The sequence below is a fragment of the Oculina patagonica genome, chromosome 7 (genome assembly GCF_052425735.1).
Source record: "Oculina patagonica isolate OP01 chromosome 7, crgOcupat, whole genome shotgun sequence".
Lineage (NCBI taxonomy): Eukaryota > Metazoa > Cnidaria > Anthozoa > Scleractinia > Oculinidae > Oculina > Oculina patagonica.
The window spans coordinates 20832915-20853395 of NC_135764.1; the positions used below are offsets into that span (position 1 = coordinate 20832915).

At 35.4% G+C, this 20481-nt stretch overlaps 1 protein-coding gene and 1 long non-coding RNA gene across 2 annotated transcripts; one reads left to right on the plus strand and one right to left on the minus strand.

Annotated features, from left to right (window-relative positions):
* The first annotated feature begins 1052 nt into the window (after nt 1-1052).
* LOC144661564 (uncharacterized) lies at nt 1053-6270 on the plus strand. The gene is made up of 3 exons (XR_013572303.1): nt 1053-2571; nt 5130-5180; nt 6136-6270. It is a non-coding gene; the product is annotated as an uncharacterized LOC144661564 (long non-coding RNA).
* Nucleotides 6271-12169: 5899 nt separating this feature from the next.
* On the minus strand, nt 12170-16770 carry LOC144661547 (uncharacterized). Its single transcript, XM_078522352.1, has 3 exons — nt 15825-16770; nt 14251-14517; nt 12170-12658 (listed from the first exon to the last, which is right to left on the minus strand). Exons 1-3 carry the CDS (start codon nt 15859-15861, stop codon nt 12207-12209), a joined length of 756 nt encoding a protein of 251 aa, XP_078378478.1. The 5' UTR covers nt 15862-16770; the 3' UTR covers nt 12170-12206.
* Between the last annotated feature and the right edge of the window lie 3711 nt (nt 16771-20481).

Genomic DNA, 20481 nt, shown 5'->3' on the forward strand with positions numbered 1-20481 from the left:
GAGCCTGCACTCATTTTTCCCGGTGGATTTCTATAACATATGTCCCATTGAACCTCTGCAGAGGAAAAAGAGCCTGGTGTGTGCCTGTTAGTCAACCTGTTAATTAATGACATTGTGCAGTTCCAGAAAATACCCACCCCAGTGGATGTCATTGCAAATTCTGAGGGGGTGGGGGGGGGGGGTCTCGAAAGCCAAAATATTTAAAAGAAAGTATGGAGCTTATCTGGAATTTCTAGAGGGGTTAGGGGAGGGTATGGATATTTTCTGGAACAAAACACTTGAATTTTCAATTTAAATAGATGCTTGTTGAGGACAGAATTTACACTTCCTATAAAATAGGAATAAAAGTCTGTAACAAAAATAGACCTTTATCATGCCTTTGCCCATTGTGAAAATTTAGAAGAAAAGCTACTTGATCAGTCTACTTTAATTAATACATTTTACACATTTCTTAACTTTTCTTTTGATATCATAAAATTTATTGGGTACAACTAAACATGTCAGTGCATGAGACCTCAAGTTTCCAAACATCAACAACCAATTAACGGCAGCGAATGAATCTTGATTGTTTATTGCTTGACTGAACTGGCTTACCTTTATTGAAGATTATTCTTGGAATTTTAATATGAACCCTTTTGTCCTTACAAGACAGATGCCAAGTACACTTTAGCTCTTGGTGTTGACTTGGAGGCTAAGATTTGTGCTTCTTTTAGTTTACTTTTTATTCATTGACAAATACAAATGGCCAAAAAGAAAGGCTTTGCCCTGCAGTAACAGTGATTTTGATCACACTTGTCCAGCCAGTCAGTTCTTCCCCTGCGAGTTGCCTCTGCAGAAATTAAGGTCCAATGATTTCTCTGATACATAGTAAATAGTTCAAAGAGCCACTTGATCTTAATATGATGGCTGCAAATAATTGGTTGCGATTTCTGTTAAATACATAGTGAAGTAACCTAATGACATTCTTCTTGAAAAGTGAGATGAAACCTTTCCTTTCAGGTCCAGCTTATTTGGAAATCCTTGAACAGCCTAAACAAGTAAGCAATACTGCCATTTGCCTCTGTTTTATAATGAGTCTACATGCAAAACCATTCAAGACATATGAAAATGAGTAAGAGATTCAGCTACAGGTCCATTTCCATGCAAATCAAACTCATTTTCCATTTGAATGAATGGTTTTCACTTGTGAACTCGTTTTGAAACCGAGGCAAAGGGTAACTCAGAAATGGTTATTGAATCTTTTGTTGATTGAAGGTAATATTAGTAAACTCCAGGCATGATCTCATTAAGGTCATTGCCCTGAAATAGAAGTGAACACAATTTTTTAACCAAACTTCGCCTACTGGTTTATTACTTTAAGGGAACTTAAATTTTGAAATAAAAAAGGGGGGTCACCAGATTCGTTTAGGAGCAGGAAGACCTTGTATATTCCATATAATTCCTTTAAAATTCCTCTGCGAGTACTAGCAAAGTACACGTTTTTAGCGATAATTTATTTTTCAAACACAAGAATTGATCTGCTTTCATTTTACAGAAAGAATTTAATCGCTACACCCAAAATATGAGAAAAAATTGATAGGTCACCAGACTCGTTTACGAGAAAGCGTCAATTTACTTCTCTTGCGGACTAAGCCACATAGAAAAAAGCCGCCATTTTGTTTATGCGCGCGCGCTCGCGCGCGCTTATTACCCGTAAAATTCTGCGCAGTAAGGATGCGCAATGCAATACATGGCAATGACCTTAAGGAAATATTTATAGCGGAGCTCAAAAGGCGCCGAAGGCGCCTTGTGCGGAGCTCCATAGGCAGGCAAATGGTATCCTATCGAACCGAGAAATTTTGGTTGTCGCGTACGTCCGATAGTACGTACGCACGGATTGGGCCTGGGAACGAGCTAGGCTCCGGTGGCAACCCGCGTCTTTTGGCGGGAAAAATCATTACTAATAGACATGATTGGACGTCTTTGTTATGGCAAATTGACAGCTGTCAAAACAAGGTTTCCGCTGACCAGTATCACATGATCATATCGCGGGCTCAGATGTAGAACACATCGAGGTCGAATGTTTTTTTAAAGTTGACCGCTGATCAAGTGACATTTCACCATTGAATCGCGGGCGCAAATACTTTTCTGTGTGGAATTACATGAAGCGGGAAGTGAAATTGGGGAGGTCCGCTGGTTGCTGTCGGCACGGCTAAATAAAATTTCATGATACGCTTATTTGAACTATCATTTGAACATATGGCCATTCTGGTTTATACCTAAACTTTCGTGAAACGGCAAGGTTTAACAACAGCAGAATTTTGAATATGGTTCAGAGTTAAAAGTCAGGAAACAAACTCACAACATGCCGATTTACCAAGCGTACGAATGAGTTCACCGAGAGGGATCCGCGATATTATAAAGCACACGACAGTTTATTACCGATAAGTTATTTCTGGATGTATTCCTCGTTTATCCCGGGATAGCAGCCAAAGAAAAACGGATTGTGACCGATCGAAATGAAATCTTCCAAGCTACTTGTTGAGTTTAAAGCAAAGACGATCAAAGACAAAATCCCGTTACGAAAACAAGGTAAGCTAAGCTTATTATTGATGTTCCTTTTTTAACAGATTAGAAAAGTTTCTGTTATTTAGATAACAAGCTTTCCATCTAATAGCACTCGTTCGTGTAACCTGTATGAACAAGGGCATACAACCTTATTGAAATTCGTTTTGTCTTAAACACGAGTTGTATTCAAAGCAGACAGCTTCTACTGCGATAAATGTGTTTATCCTGTAAGCTTAATTGAATCACCGAAGTAGGAGGAACACAGCACGCAGCAAATTTCCGGTTACACTACAAGATCAAAATTTAGAAGTGTATTTGCAAATTTGTAAGAATGTGTTCGAGTCAGACACAATAGGGGACATTGCTTAGCCTTAGCGAAATATAGTTTTCTTAATGACCTATACTATTTTTTACTCAGAACTTTGCTTAGTTTTCCTTATTTTAGTGAGTGAAAATGTTTTGTGAAAGTTTTGTACCGGTATTTATAATCTGATAACAGCCGTTCTGGGAATAAATTGATAATTTTATTCATATTTTTCCAGGCATAGACAATCGATAAACCAATAATCGATAACAATCCATAGCAATCAATATCAATCTTTGTATTGTTTTACTTAATACTAACGCCATCTAATATCTTTAAGGTAATTCCCTAGAAATAGAACTGCTCATAGATTTCCAACTAAATTTTGCCAGTTGTTTGTTTACCTTAAGGGAAGTTAAATTTTGAATTAAAAAGGGGGGTCACCGTATTCGTTTAGGAGCAGGAAGACCTTGTATTTACCATATAATTCCTTATATTTCCTTTATATTTTTTTTGCGAATACTGCTGAAAGTGCATCTTTTCGGTGATAATGTATTATTCTGCCATAGAAATTGATCTGTATTTATATTATAGAAAGAATTTGATCGCTACTTTCGAACTAACAGAAAAAATGATCTAGGTCACCGAACTCGTTTACGAGAAAATGATGATTTCTCTCTCGCGCGAGCCAAGCCGCATAGAAAAAAGCCACCATTTTGTTTATCTGCGCGTGCTTATTACGCGTAAAATTCTGCGCAGTAAGGATGCGCAATGTAATACTAGGGAATCACCTTAAAATGAATATACATTTACACCTCCAGGGGCTCCTTGGTATAAGTGATTGTTATTGATTACTGTCGATTGCTACTACCGAAACAGGTAGAACGCGAATTCAAAAACATTCGTAACGGTTGCTTTTGGCGCCAAACGGCAACGATCTGTGTCACGTGGCTGTGCTTGTCAAATGAAAAAAGGTGAACGTACACAGTCACATTCCTGAACGTTTCATTCAACATTTGATGAAGCTTTCGATGATGGTGTTCTCTGTAAAAAACAGCAACGGCAGGACATTTATATCAGGAAAACCAATCGATGACAGCCTAAGAGGCAGCAAAATCGACATGATTATTGCTGATGGCGGCCCGAGGACCACATACTACCGAAACAGGTATAGCGCGAATTCCAAAACATTCGTAATGGTTGTTTTTGGCACGAACAACGAAGTCAGAACGCAAAGGAATGTAACCATGTGCGTTTACCTTTTTCATTTGACAAGCAAAGCCACGTGACGCAGATCGTTGCCGTTTGTCGCCGAAAACAACCGTTACGCATGTTTTTGAATTTGCGCTCTACCTGTTTCGGTAGTATCGATTTTCATCGATTTTCTCAATCAATAACAATCGATAATATTTTTTTCTGTGAGTTCTATTGTTATCGATTACCGATTATCAATTTGTGATTCATATCAATAGATATCGATTGTATCGACAGATTTGAGATATCAATTTCTATCGATTGACTACGCCTGGATTCTTGTAAATTACAATAGAGAAAAAAGCACTAATATGTTATGTGTAATTAAGATAATGAACTTTTTTATGTTATAACAACCAAATTGATCAGTTATAATATAGGATAAGGACTTGGAAAAAAATTCGAGTTTGCCCTGTGGTCAACAAGCAGCTCTCAAATTTTGTTGGCCTAGGACAGTGCATGTGACACTATGTATTAGCAAACTTGTGACTTAATAATTAACTTGTAGTCAGATGATCATGACATGCCTGGGCCTTTACCCATTATGCAAGCAGGCATGAAAAATTAATTGCTTGACAGGAAAATCTACTTGCCCCGGACAACCAGAGGGGAACTGTGGCTATTAACATTGCTATCTTGACGGTTGTGACTGGTACAATTTTTTAATTCTTTCAAAGTTTTCCAGCCTAAAGCAGTGACTAATCAGATATTTTTGCCTGAATTATTTTTTCTACAAGAGTAGCAGGTTAGCCGGTTTTCGATCCTGAAATAGAAAAAAGTTTAAAATGTGCCTGTCTGCAATGAGGTAAATATCATTTAAAGCAAGTTTAAAATACATGTACATTCAAATGTACATCAAGGTTTGCGAGGTTAATTGAGTGACCGGCATTTATGGAGGTTGTGAGAGGCAGTTTGAGTTTATCATTAATTTCATATAAGCAAATCTGTTGCATTTCTAAAACTTGCTATATTAGGATTTCCATACCTTTTATGGGTTTTTGATATGTGTACATTTTGTTTTTAGTGAGGGAAAACAGGAATTCAAGGGGTGCAGTTAATGTCTGTGATGATGAAGGTAAGCATTACATTAGTGTCAGTTTATACCTTTGTTTCTCTAAATGCTCTATGACAGAGTTTAGTTTATGTGAATCTACATTAGTGCATGAAACTTGTTTTTTAAGTGTAAAATTTTGGGGTTTGAAAAATGATAAGTGTTTTAACTGCTTGGTAAGTTTATGTTTCCTTAAAATCATGGTTTCTATTGTGGAATTTAATATACACAATTTACATGTAACCGCACATGTAAATATACATACAAAATGTAATGTTTTCATTGTTCAAGAAAAGAGGGGATGGGGGGAGGGGTAGGAGGGCAAAAACCCAACAAGATCTGCTACCTGACCCGACAAATTACTTAAATACTTGTAATTATTTTGTGGGAGAAGTGCAAATTGACCTGTTCAAATTCCGCTTGTTAACAGCTAATCTTAATATCTACATGTAAGCTTAAGCCCTAACCTAACATAAATTGTCTTGTTGTGGTACTAGGCGAATAAAGAAATAGAATTTTAACTCAGCTGAAATTTCACAGTTGGGCTTGTTGACGAGCCAGCGTAGTGTTTTCTTAGCTACATCACTAAGAAAGGGGAGAATATGTAAGCTTTCGTGGAATTAATCACAGTGCTTTCAACAGCACCTGTCAGAGAGCAATATAAGAGTCTTAAGTCACCTCATTTAATAGGGAAATCATGAATTTTAGCCAGTGATTGACCCCAAAACACCCACCAAAGCTCAGTTATATGCCAGGTCTTTTTGATAGCACTATTTATGCCTTCAGTAGGTCAAAGGATTTTTTTGGTTCTGAACATATCCCCCAACACAGTCCCTGGCCCAGGCAAAATTGGAAAAATATATCTCTTTTTTATGCATCTGCAGAGTGTTCTGAACAATTTAAGCTAATTTAAAATTATAAACATTCATTTGATGCCAATGATCATCAACAAATCTTATGTCTTTTTTGCCTTTTTCAGGGTTAACACGGGTAGCAGAATTTCCACAGAGTTGCAGACACAGGAAGAGATAAATGAACAATCAGATTATTATATTTTATTCTTCATTGCATGTACAAATGTACTGTGTGTAGAATACAATTTATTTATAAGGACAGGTGTAATTAAAATGTGCCTGTCTGCAATGAGGTAAATATCATTTAAAAAGCAAGTTTAAAATACATGTACATTCAAATGTACATCAAGGTTTGCGAGGTTAATTGAGTGACCGGCATTTATGGAGGTTGTGAGAGGCAGTTTGAGTTTATCATTAATTTCATATAAGCAAATCTGTTGCATTTCTAAAACTTGCTATATTAGGATTTCCATACCTTTTATGGGTTTTTGATATGTGTACATTTTGTTTTTAGTGAGGGAAAACAGGAATTCAAGGGGTGCAGTTAATGTCTGTGATGATGAAGGTAAGCATTACATTAGTGTCAGTTTATACCTTTGTTTCTCTAAATGCTCTATGACAGAGTTTAGTTTATGTGAATCTACATTAGTGCATGAAACTTGTTTTTTAAGTGTAAAATTTTGGGGTTTGAAAAATGATAAGTGTTTTAACTGCTTTGTAAGTTTATGTTTCCTTAAAATCATGGTTCCTATTGTGGAATTTAATATACACAATTTACATGTAACCGCACATGTAAATATACATACAAAATGTAATGTTTTCATTGTTCAAGAAAAGAGGGGATGGGGGAGGGGTAGGAGGGCAAAAACCCAACAAGATCTGCTACCTGACCCGACAAATTACTTAAATACTTGTAATTATTTTGTGGGAGAAGTGCAAATTGACCTGTTCAAATTCCGCTTGTTAACAGCTAATCTTAATATCTACATGTAAGCTTAAGCCCTAACCTAACATAAATTGTCTTGTTGTGGTACTAGGCGAATAAAGAAATAGAATTTTAACTCAGCTGAAATTTCACAGTTGAGCTTGTTGATGAGCCAGCGTAGTGTTTTCTTAGCTACATCACTAAGAAAGGGGAGAATATGTAAGCTTTCGTGGAATTAATCACAGTGCTTTCAACAGCACCTGTCAGAGAGCAATATAAGAGTCTTAAGTCACCTCATTTAATAGGGAAATCATGAATTTTAGCCAGTGATTGACCCCAAAACACCCACCAAAGCTCAGTTATATGCCAGGTCTTTTTGATAGCACTATTTATGCCTTCAGTAGGTCAAAGGATTTTTTTGGTTCTGAACATATCCCCCAACACAGTCCCTGGCCCAGGCAAAATTGGAAAAATATATCTCTTTTTTATGCATCTGCAGAGTGTTCTGAACAATTTAAGCTAATTTAAAATTATAAACATTCATTTGATGCCAATGATCATCAACAAATCTTATGTCTTTTTTGCCTTTTTCAGGGTTAACACGGGTAGCAGAATTTCCACAGAGTTGCAGACACAGAAAAAGATAAATGAACAATCAGATTATTATATTTTATTCTTCATTGCATGTACAAATGTACTGTGTGTAGAATACAATTTATTTATAAGGACAGGTGTAATTTTAAAGTTAATAAAATAAAGCCAGATAACGTACAATCATGTACATAAAAAATCATCATGCTACCTAAACATTTAATTCCCAGTGCCCACACTGCAAAGAACAATAATTATGATAATGAGATACACATTTCATCAATCTCTTAATGCCTGGTAAAATGGTAAAATGGCATGGTAAAATTTTTGCCAAGCAATCTATACCTGAGTTTAGAACTACATGTAACAAACAGTATTTATGCCTCTCCAGAATTTTTGCTAAGTTTACATGTAATAAAGCTAAGGGCAAAGGGACTCATAAAGGAAAAAGGTGTGATCGTTTTGGGGACCCTATTTGGCAGAATGACATCTGGAATGTCAATATTTTGCTTGCCACTACCTTTAACTGAGTTTGCTAGCAGGAAGCTGTTATTTTTGGTGTTAGGGACCAGTCATTATTTATGTAGGGGGGAGGGGGGAGAAGGGGGGGGGGGTCAAGGCTATTTCAGAGTGGCAAGAGGGGGGGGGGCTAAAATATTTTATAAGGATTTAGGGGAGACAGCAGTTTCAGTTGGGTAAAACAGTTAAATAGAAGAGTGAAAACACTATAAGTGAAACAGTGACGCTAAATTGTACAATTTTATGCTATAATTTCTATTGTTTTCTTTTGTTTAAACTCCACTATTATGTACAACTTTAGTGATTTGTATTTTACAGAAATACTGTTTGCACTCTAAACTCCATTGTTATCTCAAGTTTTAGTTAAATAAAGAATACAGACCTATCTGCTTTAATATCTGGTTTGACTGCAATTATTTAATTTCTTTTTACAAAATGATTATCACTGCAATAGCCCAAGAAGTAATAACACATGATATAACAACAAGAAAGTAGTTCTTTTACACTTAAGGAAAATCATTGGAAAAGAATTATATTTTGCATGGTTACCGGTATTACATTTGTGTTCACCATGAGAGCATAATTTGTAAAAACTATCACTTTTCCAAAGTTAAGGAGTTAATAATTGAGGTATGTTTACTATACACATAACTCATCCAAAATTTGCCCTATTGCTGAAAGAGTATCCAGAACAAGTGTGCAATTAAGATTGTATGTAACATGCATTTAGTAATTACTTAAGGCATATAAAGGGAGATATGAGGTGAGGGGGGAAGGGGGTCATCGCGTAAATATTGAATAAAGAAGCAGGGGTCACTTGCTACTTACATGGCCTGGAGGGGGGCCTTACCGAAATTTTGATCTTTCCAACATATTTTTTCCCTCCCCCTCCCCCCTCTACATAAATAATGACCGGTCCCTTAGGCAATAATAAGACTGTCATTGTCACCATTCCATCGTATAGGGCTCCCATTTGGGGGAGGGGGGAAGCTACATGCAAAACGTTCCAGTTGTGTTATGTACAGCTGTAACATACCAGTTATGATGGGGGTATGGATATGTTCTAGTGCAACCCTTTCTTTGTTCTTGTTTAACTTTGAGAGTTGCGAGTGTATCTTTAGAACCAAGGTTATGCATAGACTACTAATGATATTTTTGATTGATCGATTTTTTAACTCTTATTTGGTGCTGTTGTTCATGGTGAAAAGGGATACGTATCATATATAAAGAAAATAACATGAATAAAAAAACAGTCTAAAAAATTATTAAGGGGAAATAACTGGGGAGCTCCGCTTTTAGGCTTGCCTAAATCTATATATTAAGTTGTATTAATAAATGATAATTGATGTAATTTGTTATGGTAATTAACTTTATCCTTGGTTTAAAATTTTCAAACCAGTTTGAATACTCTTGTCTCAGTGTTCATTATAATAATCTGAAACAAATAAAAATCTAATAACAGGTAGATTGATAAATTTTAAACCAAGGATAAATTAAAACCTCAACATACATTAATACAGTGCATGATAAGCTTTCTTACTAGCACAAAAAAGTTAATTGTCATCCATAGAATTCTTCATACTGTAATTTCCATTTTCCATTAAAAGAGTGGTAATGGGGAGTAGATGGGGTAGGTTGGTGAATGGGAGTAGTCAAAATCAACCTTTTATGCCTCCCCCACAAGCTCAAATAAACTTTTTTAGCCTCCCTGATGCCATAAGGGAAACGTTTTGCCCCTGAAACCCCTCCCCCCTCCCCCCTCCCTGCAACAGACATAGAATCATAAACTAAGTTACTTGCCAAATAAAGAAGTATGAGCAAGCTGCAAAAATGTGCCAGCATCAAAGGACGTCATCATACAATTTTAGCCAAATTTCAGAAGTACGTTGTTGCCCCTGGACCTTTAATTAAAATGATTTTCTGTTTCGCAAATAATTATGAAATGGAAATCCTCTGTATGGTGATTTTTGGACGCCTCATTCTTCTGCATGATTTTAAAATAATAAAAAAACATTGATGGGAAATTGTTAGTAAGCTAATTTTAGCAGCAATTGCAATTTGACCAGCCATTTGTTAAATGAGTTTTTATTCTAGCCAGAGTTGTATATGTATTGCAGGGAATTTTTTCCTTGAATAAGAAATAGAAACAGACATCAAATGGTTGTTAACCAAAACATTTCCTTTCTTCTTCATTACATTGTTCCTCGCATACAAATGCAGCATCATTTGTTTTTGTCCTGTGTTTGTTTCTACACAGAGAGGTTATAGTTTTCGTTACCCGTTTAAGGGCCCCCTTACCAAAATTGAAGTATGAATTGTATACCTTTTGTATACAAAGGATATACACATTCTATACTTTATCAGTGGTGTGTATATATTAAGTATACATCAAATAAACAGCAAGCAAACATTGGCATTGCTATTTAACACAGGTGTATACAATGTGTATACATCAATGTTATGTTGGGGCATTGATGTATACTTGTTGTATGCATCAGTGCTCTGTTGAGGTCATGATATATACTTGTTGTATACCTCCATGAGGAAACTTATATAAACACTTACTGTGTTGTATACTTTGAGTATTTCAACACCTAAACAGACCATGTCAGTTTGTGTTCATATACTCATCGTATACATCACGTTGCTTTTACCAACAATGCATTAGGAGTAGAATAATTTTGGTCAGCAGTTATCATTTTGAGAGATTGTTGTATTGACCGCCATTTTTGAAAATCAGTTGATGCTAGCTATATGTGCAACAGTACCAAGATTAAGATCTAATGTACCATTACAAATTTCTACAATCGGTTCTAACAGTAATCACATCTTTCGTATATACATCTATAGTCAGGAGGAACTTACAAGAGAGAAGTAAGATTGCACTAATGGTTGCATAACGTTTCTGTAAAGATCATAAAGACTTGCTTTGGTTAAAACTAAGCATTGTTATTTTTAAGGGTAGTAATATTCTTTTTACTAGCAAATTTATAAGTAGAGCCCAGTTCAAAATCCTGACAACTTTTATGGATACTGTATGTTGTTACTGTTTCTTATCTCATAAAAGCTTTGATAAGTTGTGGTAGCTTGTTTGTTGTGCGCAAAGCACCAAATGTAAAAAGATATTGCTTGTGTTAAAGTATACAAAAAGTATACTGTCTTCTGGTCATACTCAGTGGGTTTAGAATGTGTATACTATAAGTATATGCCTTTTCTGATAAGGTATGCTATTTGTGTACTTTTTAGTGTTCCAAATTACTACTGCAAAAAGTATACATCTTTTTGTATATACAGTGTAGTATACATCGTGTAGATATGATGTATAGTTAAAGTATAGTTGATTCTGATAAGGGGGTCCAAGTCACAGTGGCCTACTTGGTCAGTATTCTGGGAAGGGCAAGAAGTCATACCCTTTTGTCCAACTGTGCAACTATCAAGGCCTTGCTCGTATTGTGGTATCATTAGTGGGCAAAAATCCTTCCAGGAATTCATTAAGTGCACCCCCCCCCCCCCCTCTCTCATCACGCTCTGGTCATGTGCTTTCCTTGGTCGTTTGTCGTTTCGTTCTGCCGGTCGGGTTTCTGCTATCAGTTATTTTGCGCTGTTTTGTTACACTTTACCGAAGCGAAAGTATGGTTTTTGAACTATACCCATGCGAAGTTTTGGAGTGAAAGGATGAAATTAAACGCAATTTTTTGGCTTGTTTTTGTCGAGCAGTGGTGTTTATCGAGCTTCGGAAGTGTCCACCCTTGGATAAATTTAGGTAGGGGTAAACTAAAATTAAAAATATCGGTTAAATAGGGTTTAGATGCTTTAGAACAGTCAAGAAACAAACCAGAGTCCGCATATGATGTTAAATGTGAACTTTAGTAGCTGTTTATTATAATTTCTTTCGATGTGAATTTTTGCTATAAAGTTTCATACAAATCCTTATAATTTTGACGCCGCCATTTTGACCGAGTTGTCAAAGCGTGAGCCTGGGGTACCTGTGTTGAATCGAGCATTTATTATTGAAGTACAGTCTTCAACCTTCCTCAAGGTCAAATCAGAAGAAACAAAGAAGGGGACCTAAAAAGGTTCTAGACTTTTTAAGAAATTATCATATTCCTGACTCTTTAGCCCTCCTAGCCTGATTTTTCTTTGCTCCAAAGTAAGTCTCGCTTAGTTATCTTTGAGCCTCTTATATTCTTCTTCAAGTTTTTCTTTATCTTCAGCATTTTTTTTCATTTGTTGTCGTTCATACTCTAACTTAGAACTGAGATCCTCGACTACTTTATTTCCGAGGTCTGTAACTTGTTTATCAAGTATTTTTAACTTTTCATACTTTTGTTCCAGTTCCTGAACTCGTTTTTGTTCAATCTCTAGTTTAGAAGTAAGATTTTTTATTGCTTCTTCTTTTTGCTTGGATTCCTCTTGGAGTCTTGTTTGTTGTTGACCAAGTAGTTTTAGCTTTTCATCCTTTTGTTCCAGTTCTTTCTTGACTCCGTCTTGGAGTAGCGTTGACACCTTAACATGTTGCTGCTGTTCTTTTCTTCCATTCTGCTCATCTTCTATCTCATGATTAGAAGAAAAAATGGCGATTGTGATTTTTTCATCCTTTACGTCCTTTGCACCTGAGTGAAAAGATTAAGACGGAATCCACTAGGAAGTCGAGTAATATTTATTAAAGTTGGACAAAAATCAATTTCCAGAATAATTTAAATCCTATTGCGTTATTTCCTACCCTTAATAAAAGGTAAAGATGTAAGTAACCATCCGTGATAACACCAACAACAATTTCTTATCAGAGTCTGAGAAAATGAATTTCAAAGTTTACAAGGTTTGGGCAAAATCTCACCTGTAGCCATTTTGTAAATTCGTCTTAAGCGATTCAGTTGAATTCTGCGGAACTTCAAAATGTTTTTTCGATGTGTGGTGTTGTTAGAAAAGATTTCTTTTGATAAGATATTTGAAGCAGTAACAAAAAAGTTTGCAATAAGGTGGAAATAATTCTGGTACAACAATTTCTTATCAGAGTCTGAGAAAATGAAATTTTAAGTTCACAAGCTATGGGCAAAAGCTTACATCTTTTAAGCGATTCAGTGGAATTCAGCGGAACTTCAAAATGTGTTTTCGATGTGTGGTGTTGTTAGAAAAGATTTCTTTCGATAAGATATTTGAAGCAGTAACACCGAGCAAAAGCTTGCAATCAGGTGTAAATAGTTTTGATACATAATTTTGTCCAATAACTACTCGAAGTCCTGGCGGATTTTCTCTTAAATCATTTTTAGGTCATAACGCTTGCTACGTCTCCTTTTAACTGGCGGCCCGTAATTATTTATAAATAAATTCTGGTCACTGAATAAGAAGTCAGTGACTCAGGAAGATTTCGAGCCCACGGCCTTCGGGTTACATGTTCACCGCTTTATATACCATCTCAGTTACAAAGCCGCGAAGGGAACAGCGCGTCAACGAATCCCATTTAATCTTACATGCGTAAATGACGTTCCAGTTACCAAAATGTCTGACATGTATTAACATGTAAGACAAAAATAAACAAGGATGATTTTGTTTCGATTCTATGTCTGAACCATTCTCAGGCATCCTCAGGATGAGGATGATGGGGGAGGGGAAGAATCATAACTACAGATCCGGAGAATGCTAAAAGAGGTATTTTGTGGTGAGCCGCGATTTGAAATTGTTTCGTAATACTGAATGTGGCTTTTATTAGGGAAACACCTGGTTTGAAAACAAATATATCATCCGGCGTGTATATCTAGTGCCAGTCCCAAGCAGAGAGCATTACTACTAAATATATTTATGGTCCCGCCTCAAAAAAATGTCTTTCCTTTCTACAGGAAATCTGGAACAAAAATTGTTTTGAACATCTCAGTCACTAAAAGATATCAAAGGAGTACGTGAGTTCCAGAAAGTCATCAGTGATCAGAGTGGTAGCAAGACTTTTGGTACAGACGAGGCAAGATCTGCAATTGCAGAAGTTGTAATATAAACTGCTTGATAGATCTGAAGGCATGCCCCATGAAAATTTTTAAATCTAGAAGCTTTAAAAGGTCTTTTTTTTATTTTGGGTTAAAATCTCTAGTCGAGGCAAGTACTTCCTCCGGCCACGGTGATACATAAATAAATACATTGCAATCTTTTCTTAAAAGGCATGTACTAAGAAACTCATAATTGTCTTCAAATAGATGTATAATAAATTACATACCAAGCAGTTTTTGTGCAACTCTTTTATTCCCCATGTCCTTGAGAGCGTCTGCAAGACTCCCGACTGTAGCTGAACTTCCTTCCCTGTTCATCCACTCATAGAGCATTTCTCTGGCCTTCTCTCGACATAAACTGTAATCGGCGTTTATGTTTAGAAGAATTGCCCGTGGAAGCTTGAGCTTAATGCCTAAATCGTGCCAGCATGTTCCTATATCGTCACATATTTCCAACACATGCGTTCCATCGACTTCTGTTCTTCTGGTGCATTCTGCGAAATAAGTTACACATTTCATCATAACTATAAGAAAATTTTCGAATATAATTGGTTTTTAAAACGCCCTATTTAATTTTTCACCAAATGGGAGCTAGCGCAGCTCAACCGTCCAATAACAAAGTGTCCAATTACAAGGTGTCCAAAAACAAAGTATGCGTGGTGCGCATGTGCGTCCCCTTTATTTGTTTTTTTTTTTTTTTTTTTTTATTGTAACTGGTTACTCCTTGATATTCTTAAAATTTCCACTTTAATATTTTTTTGGGCATAGTGACAGGATTTGCTTGTCTACAGTTTTCCTCGAATTTGTTATACTTATGATTAATTGATGATTAATTATTTGTCTTACTTATGATTAATTTGTTATCTCAGCTGATCACAGACCGAATTTTACGCCACTCAGTCCTGCGACCATTAAAAATCACAGTCAGGCTGGATAAAGGTCTGATTTTACTAGGCATGCATAATTAAACAGACGCTTGGACTACAAAAAAAGCCCTGCATTTACTAAAGGGGATTTATAGCTATAATAAAAAATAGTAAATCTACTGTTGGTAATATTTTGCGGAAATAACATAGTGTTAACCCTATTCAGACCGGGGGGGGGGGGGGGGGCTTTTGAGGCCCGCGCTGACTTTGAACTTTTATAACTTTTTTAAGATTTAATCAAACGCTGCCAAACTTTCTGAGTTTTCCTAAAATTTATCTGGCAACAATTTGGTAGGGTTGGATGATGTGTCAGGAACTTGACATCACCATGGCAACGGCATTTTGACAGGCATGTTTTCCCAAATTTGTAATTTTGCGTGTTTCTGTTAATAAAAATCAATTTCAATTGAATTATTTTTACATTCTTACGGGTTTAAAGCACATTTTTATTTATTTTAAGTACTTTTCAGTGATTTTGAGTGGTTTTCTGGCATTTTGGGAAAAATTTTGAAATCCAAGATAGCGAATCCAAGATGGCGGCTGTTTTGACATCATAATGTAATTGTCACGTGATGTGACGTCACCATCCCACGTGACGTATACCAAAAGAAAGATTTTCGGACATACAATACATCCTATAAGTTTCATGGTGATTGCTTAAATATTCTGGAAGTTACATGGGGGGGGGGGGGGGTCCCTCCCGGTCTGAGAAGGTCCAAAAAAGCCCGGTCTGAATAGGGTTAAGGGTCTTCAGTGTTTCATTAGGGGATCATTGTCGAGAGGGAGGCCTTTTTTTGTGAATTTTAAGATGTATAATATATTTTACTGTGAGATAAATAAATGATCATGCAAATAACAATTACAGTGTTGCCTACCAATTCTTTGTTGTATAGATGATTCATTTGTCGCCATCTACGCGGAATTAAACTTTTTTTCTTCCTGTCCCAGCCTTTTCTATAAATATATGAAATGTCTTTCGTTGTTTTGTCAAGGTAAACGTGTGAATTCCTGCAAGTTAGAGCTGTAGTTAGCTAACACGGGGACATGTTAGTAGTACAAATGACGTTTGCGTTCTTCTTGGAAAATGCTTAGTAGAGCTTGCTAAGATCTCAAGCCATTATTCAAACTATCAATCAATCAATGTTTATTTGCCCCTTTTTTAATATTTTTACAACAGTGCGAAAGGGTTCAAGGTTTCTTGCCTTCATATCTTCAAGAGAGTCTAAAGTTAAATAGTAGTATGCATGGTAGACACACAAGATATTCGAACTTCAACTTACTTTGCCCTTCTTTTAAGAGACAAACTGAAGGTGGAAGAACTTTTGCAGTACAAACATGCCAAGCATGGAACAGCCTGCCACTTAAACTTAGAAAAAACCCTTCACTTAACAGTTTTAGAAATAGTTTTTGCAGTTCAATTTTAAAGAAAACAACTTTTTTTGACCATTTTTTAATGTAAGATCTTATTTCGAATACATAATTTTTTTTAAATTAGTTTTTAATAAGTAGTTTTTATTGGTTATTCGTTTCTTATATATTATTGTATATCGTAGGTTTTTTAATATGTATCTTAGATTTCTTAATACTTGTAAATAGGAGGGCCACGAGTTTGTTAGCTTTTTAGCTATTAAGTGCTACCCTCTAAGACGTTACTTACTTACTTACTTACTAATTAATTATCTGATATAGATATACTTAGAAGCAGGAGTTCTCAACAAACCCTTTTTACGCTAACAAGGAGAACTCTTGTTACAACTTTGTTGATAATCTCATCTATCATTACAGGGCTTAAACTATTTTTTTAATCTTTTAATTTTAAATTTTAACTATTATTTTGCAGGGCCTCACTGAATAACACCTTTGGTGATGTGAGCTCCCTGGGTAAAGAACATTATTATTATTATTATTATTATTATTATTATTATTATTATTATTATTATTATTATTATTGTCTCTTTTCAGTCCCTCACAATATTTTCGAATCACTAATGACAAAGCTCTTAATCGTTTTACAGACAATCATTTAAAAAATATATTTTGATTTTATTAAAAATATATTAATCGATCTTGCAGTTTTAACAGCAATATATCTTCTTCTTATCTTTTGTGGCAGACTTTAAAGCTAGGCACACACTAGGGGATCAGTCGCAGGGATTTGTCGCAGGGACTTATATCCCTTAGTGTGTACCACACAGAAATTTACCGATTTGTGGGACTATTGGTCCCTGCGACTAGTCCCAGACATCAAACCAGCCTAATTCGTGGTCCCCGAAGCAAGTCCCTGGGACAAGTCCCTGCGACTAGTCCCTGCGACTAGTCCCCCAGTGTGTGCCGACCTTAAAAGTCAATTTGTGTAAATGAAATGAGTAGTAATGTACTACACTCTAAGGCAAATTTGCCTTAGAGATATAGTACATACTACTTTCCAGTACTGGGTCCAAATATGGTAATAAAAATGGGTCCAAATATTGGGTCCAAATATTGGGTCCAAAAATGGGATCAAATATGGAAACAGTGCTGGAAATCAGTGTTGGATAAATATTATATGTATTTCATATTAATTTGTTAAATTAATATGAAAATCAATTATTACATAAAATGGATTCAACCCTAGAAAACCAAGCCTGTAAAACCAAGCCTGAAAAACCAACCCTAACTCAACCCTTGGTTCAAAATAAAAAAAACTTCTTATACTCTTTTTAAAATATGGAAAATCAGGTATATACCCAGCTGAGTTGTCTCATTATTAATATTTAAACACCTTAAACATCTGCCCTATGTTTAGTATGTCAACCAATCATAACTTTCATTTTTTAGTCAAAATTGTTTCTTAAATGTATTATTTTTTCAAATTGGTTTCAAAGTTGGTTTTAGATTTGGTTATCAAAAAAATTCTTATACTTTTTCAAAATTTTTATAGTGCGTTTATATATGTTGTAGATCCTTCATTGGTATCCAACTATTAAAATCATCATTATATCCTTTCCACTTCACTAAAGCTTGTTTCTTCTTATAATCCCTCCGAATGACTTTATCAATTCTGAATACATCCTGTTTTGCTTTTAATAATTCAGGTTCATAAAAGCTACCTTGTATTTCCTCATCTCTGAGGTCTTTCAGTTTGTATGTAATGGGATTAGTATGTTGGATCTTAGTAATTACGAACATTTCTTCACTCCAATTCGGTGTATAACCCTTATCGAAAACAATTCGTTTATACTTAGATATTCGGACCTTGTCACCAACCTTAAATTTTGGTTTAGCTGATAATGGCTCCATATCACCGTATAGGTTAAAGTAAACAGTTCCTTCATTCTTTTTCTTTGAAGCTTCTATGGGTGTCATTTTGATAGAGCTATGTTTTGTATTATTATATTCTTTTACTATTTTTGGTAGCATTTCAAGATACTGTGTATTACCTTGAATAGTAAACTGTTTGTACATTTTATTTTTCAAAGTTCTATTAAATCTCTCAATAACAACAGCTTTACCTTCATTAAAAGTGGAATACATGTTAATATCATTTTGCTTTAGCCATTCCTTGAATGTTTTGTTATAAAATTCAGATCCCTTATCAACCCAGAGATATTCAGGTTTACGCTTGTCATTAATGATAATATTGTTGAAAGCGCTAGTTATTGATGCACCTTTCTTATCTTTCAATTGTATAGCCCAAGCGAATTTACTGAATACGTCAATTATAGTCAATAGATATTTATAACCTTTATTCCATTTTGAAAGTTTATCCATAAAAACTAAATCAGCAGACCATATGTCGTCAATTCCATTTGATATTACTCTTCTAGTTTTAAATTTTCGTCTGATTGGTTTATGTAACTCATCGGCTAATTGTTGAGACCAATCATTTTTACTCAACGCCGTTTTCCGTTTTTTGGCTTTTTAACACCCATACCTATTTTAGCCTTGGTTGCAATGGTATTACGAGCAATAGCATGACCCCATTGTCTGTCCTTCCATGGGATAGCATCAAGGGCTTTTACCATCTTTTTATCAGCTTCGTTTTTGCATTTAACCTGATCTTTTGATGGTTTGTCAGTACATACAGAATAATCTACATCATGTTGCATGCTAACAGCGTCTGTTTTGCCAGTTGGTTGCTCATATATTTTTAGTATTTTACCTGTTTTTGGATCCCATTTTACCTGTTTTTCAAGAGGATTTCCAGGTCCGGTATATTTATGCCCTGGAATAACAAAACCCTTTTTGGGTGCTACTTTCAGAATAGCTTTATGGATATCGATACCTTTTCCCTTTCTGTAGTAATCAACATTGTCTTTCACTCCTTTGAAAGCTTGCCCAGCTAAAAGTCTAGCCATAGCACCAAAACTTGGTGCTGGGGTAACAAAATTTGAAGCCATGTATGCTATTTTATCAGTTGTAGATGGTCCTTTATAACGAGCAAGAGCTCCACCACTTTGACTTTTGACAAATTTAGTTTTAGTGATTCCACATTCAACACATTTACATTTAAGCATTAAACGTCCATTTTTAGCCATTACAAATTGTTCAGACTCTGGTATACACTCAGTCTGTTTCTTCTGTTTTCCACAATATGATTTAACCATTATATATATATATTGATTAGATATTAATCACAGTATTTATTCCTCCATTTTCCTGCTTTTTTATCCCAAACGGTTCCAGAGCATGACGGATCTTGATGCTCACTTGGAGATGTCCAGAATTTCTTTGAGAATAATCCGTTTTTCGTGTTGAAGGCACCTTTTGCGATATCTCCACTCCAGTATTTATCAAACAATTTTTTATCACCTCCAGTAGCACCTATAATGAAGGATGCAATATCTTGAGCCTGTTGAAACCCCGGAATCTTATCGCCGATCTTTTTGTTAATTGTTTCACCAACTCCTCGGCCTTTTGTCTTTTTTTGGGCGCTCACAAAACGGGTTTTAACGCTTTTACATTCAGAGCAAATGCATCTCATCATAAGTCGCCCATTTTTGGTTTGAACATATTTTTCACTTTCTGGTACGCATTCTGTCTGTTTTTTCTGCTTTACGCAATACGATTTAACCATTATATATATAAGTTATATATTTCTGAAATAATGTTGAATGAATCTCTCATTCTTCATTGTGTCATATATGTCAAACACTTCCAACAAATTAGAATACGTATTCCCATGGTTCATCTCATTCAAAAAGTATAAACAGAAGTATCCGCATGTGGTTGTATTTATATTCTGTATCTGATTGTTTTGATGTAGCAATGTTAAATTCTTCTTTTTTCCGTGATCGACTATTTCTTGAAATGGAGGCATACCAAAACTATCAAAATAATTGATTACCTTATCTTTTACATAAGTTGCAACCCAATGACTACCACTCAGATATGACGGTTGGAGATTGTAAATGAATATTCCTAATTTGTGATTATGTGCCACAGTCTCGTCTCTCATTAGTACATTTTTTATCGGTATATTCAAATATAAACACCAGTTTATTAAATCAAAATTACTCATTGGTATATTCTTATGGAATGTTGGCTTTCTTA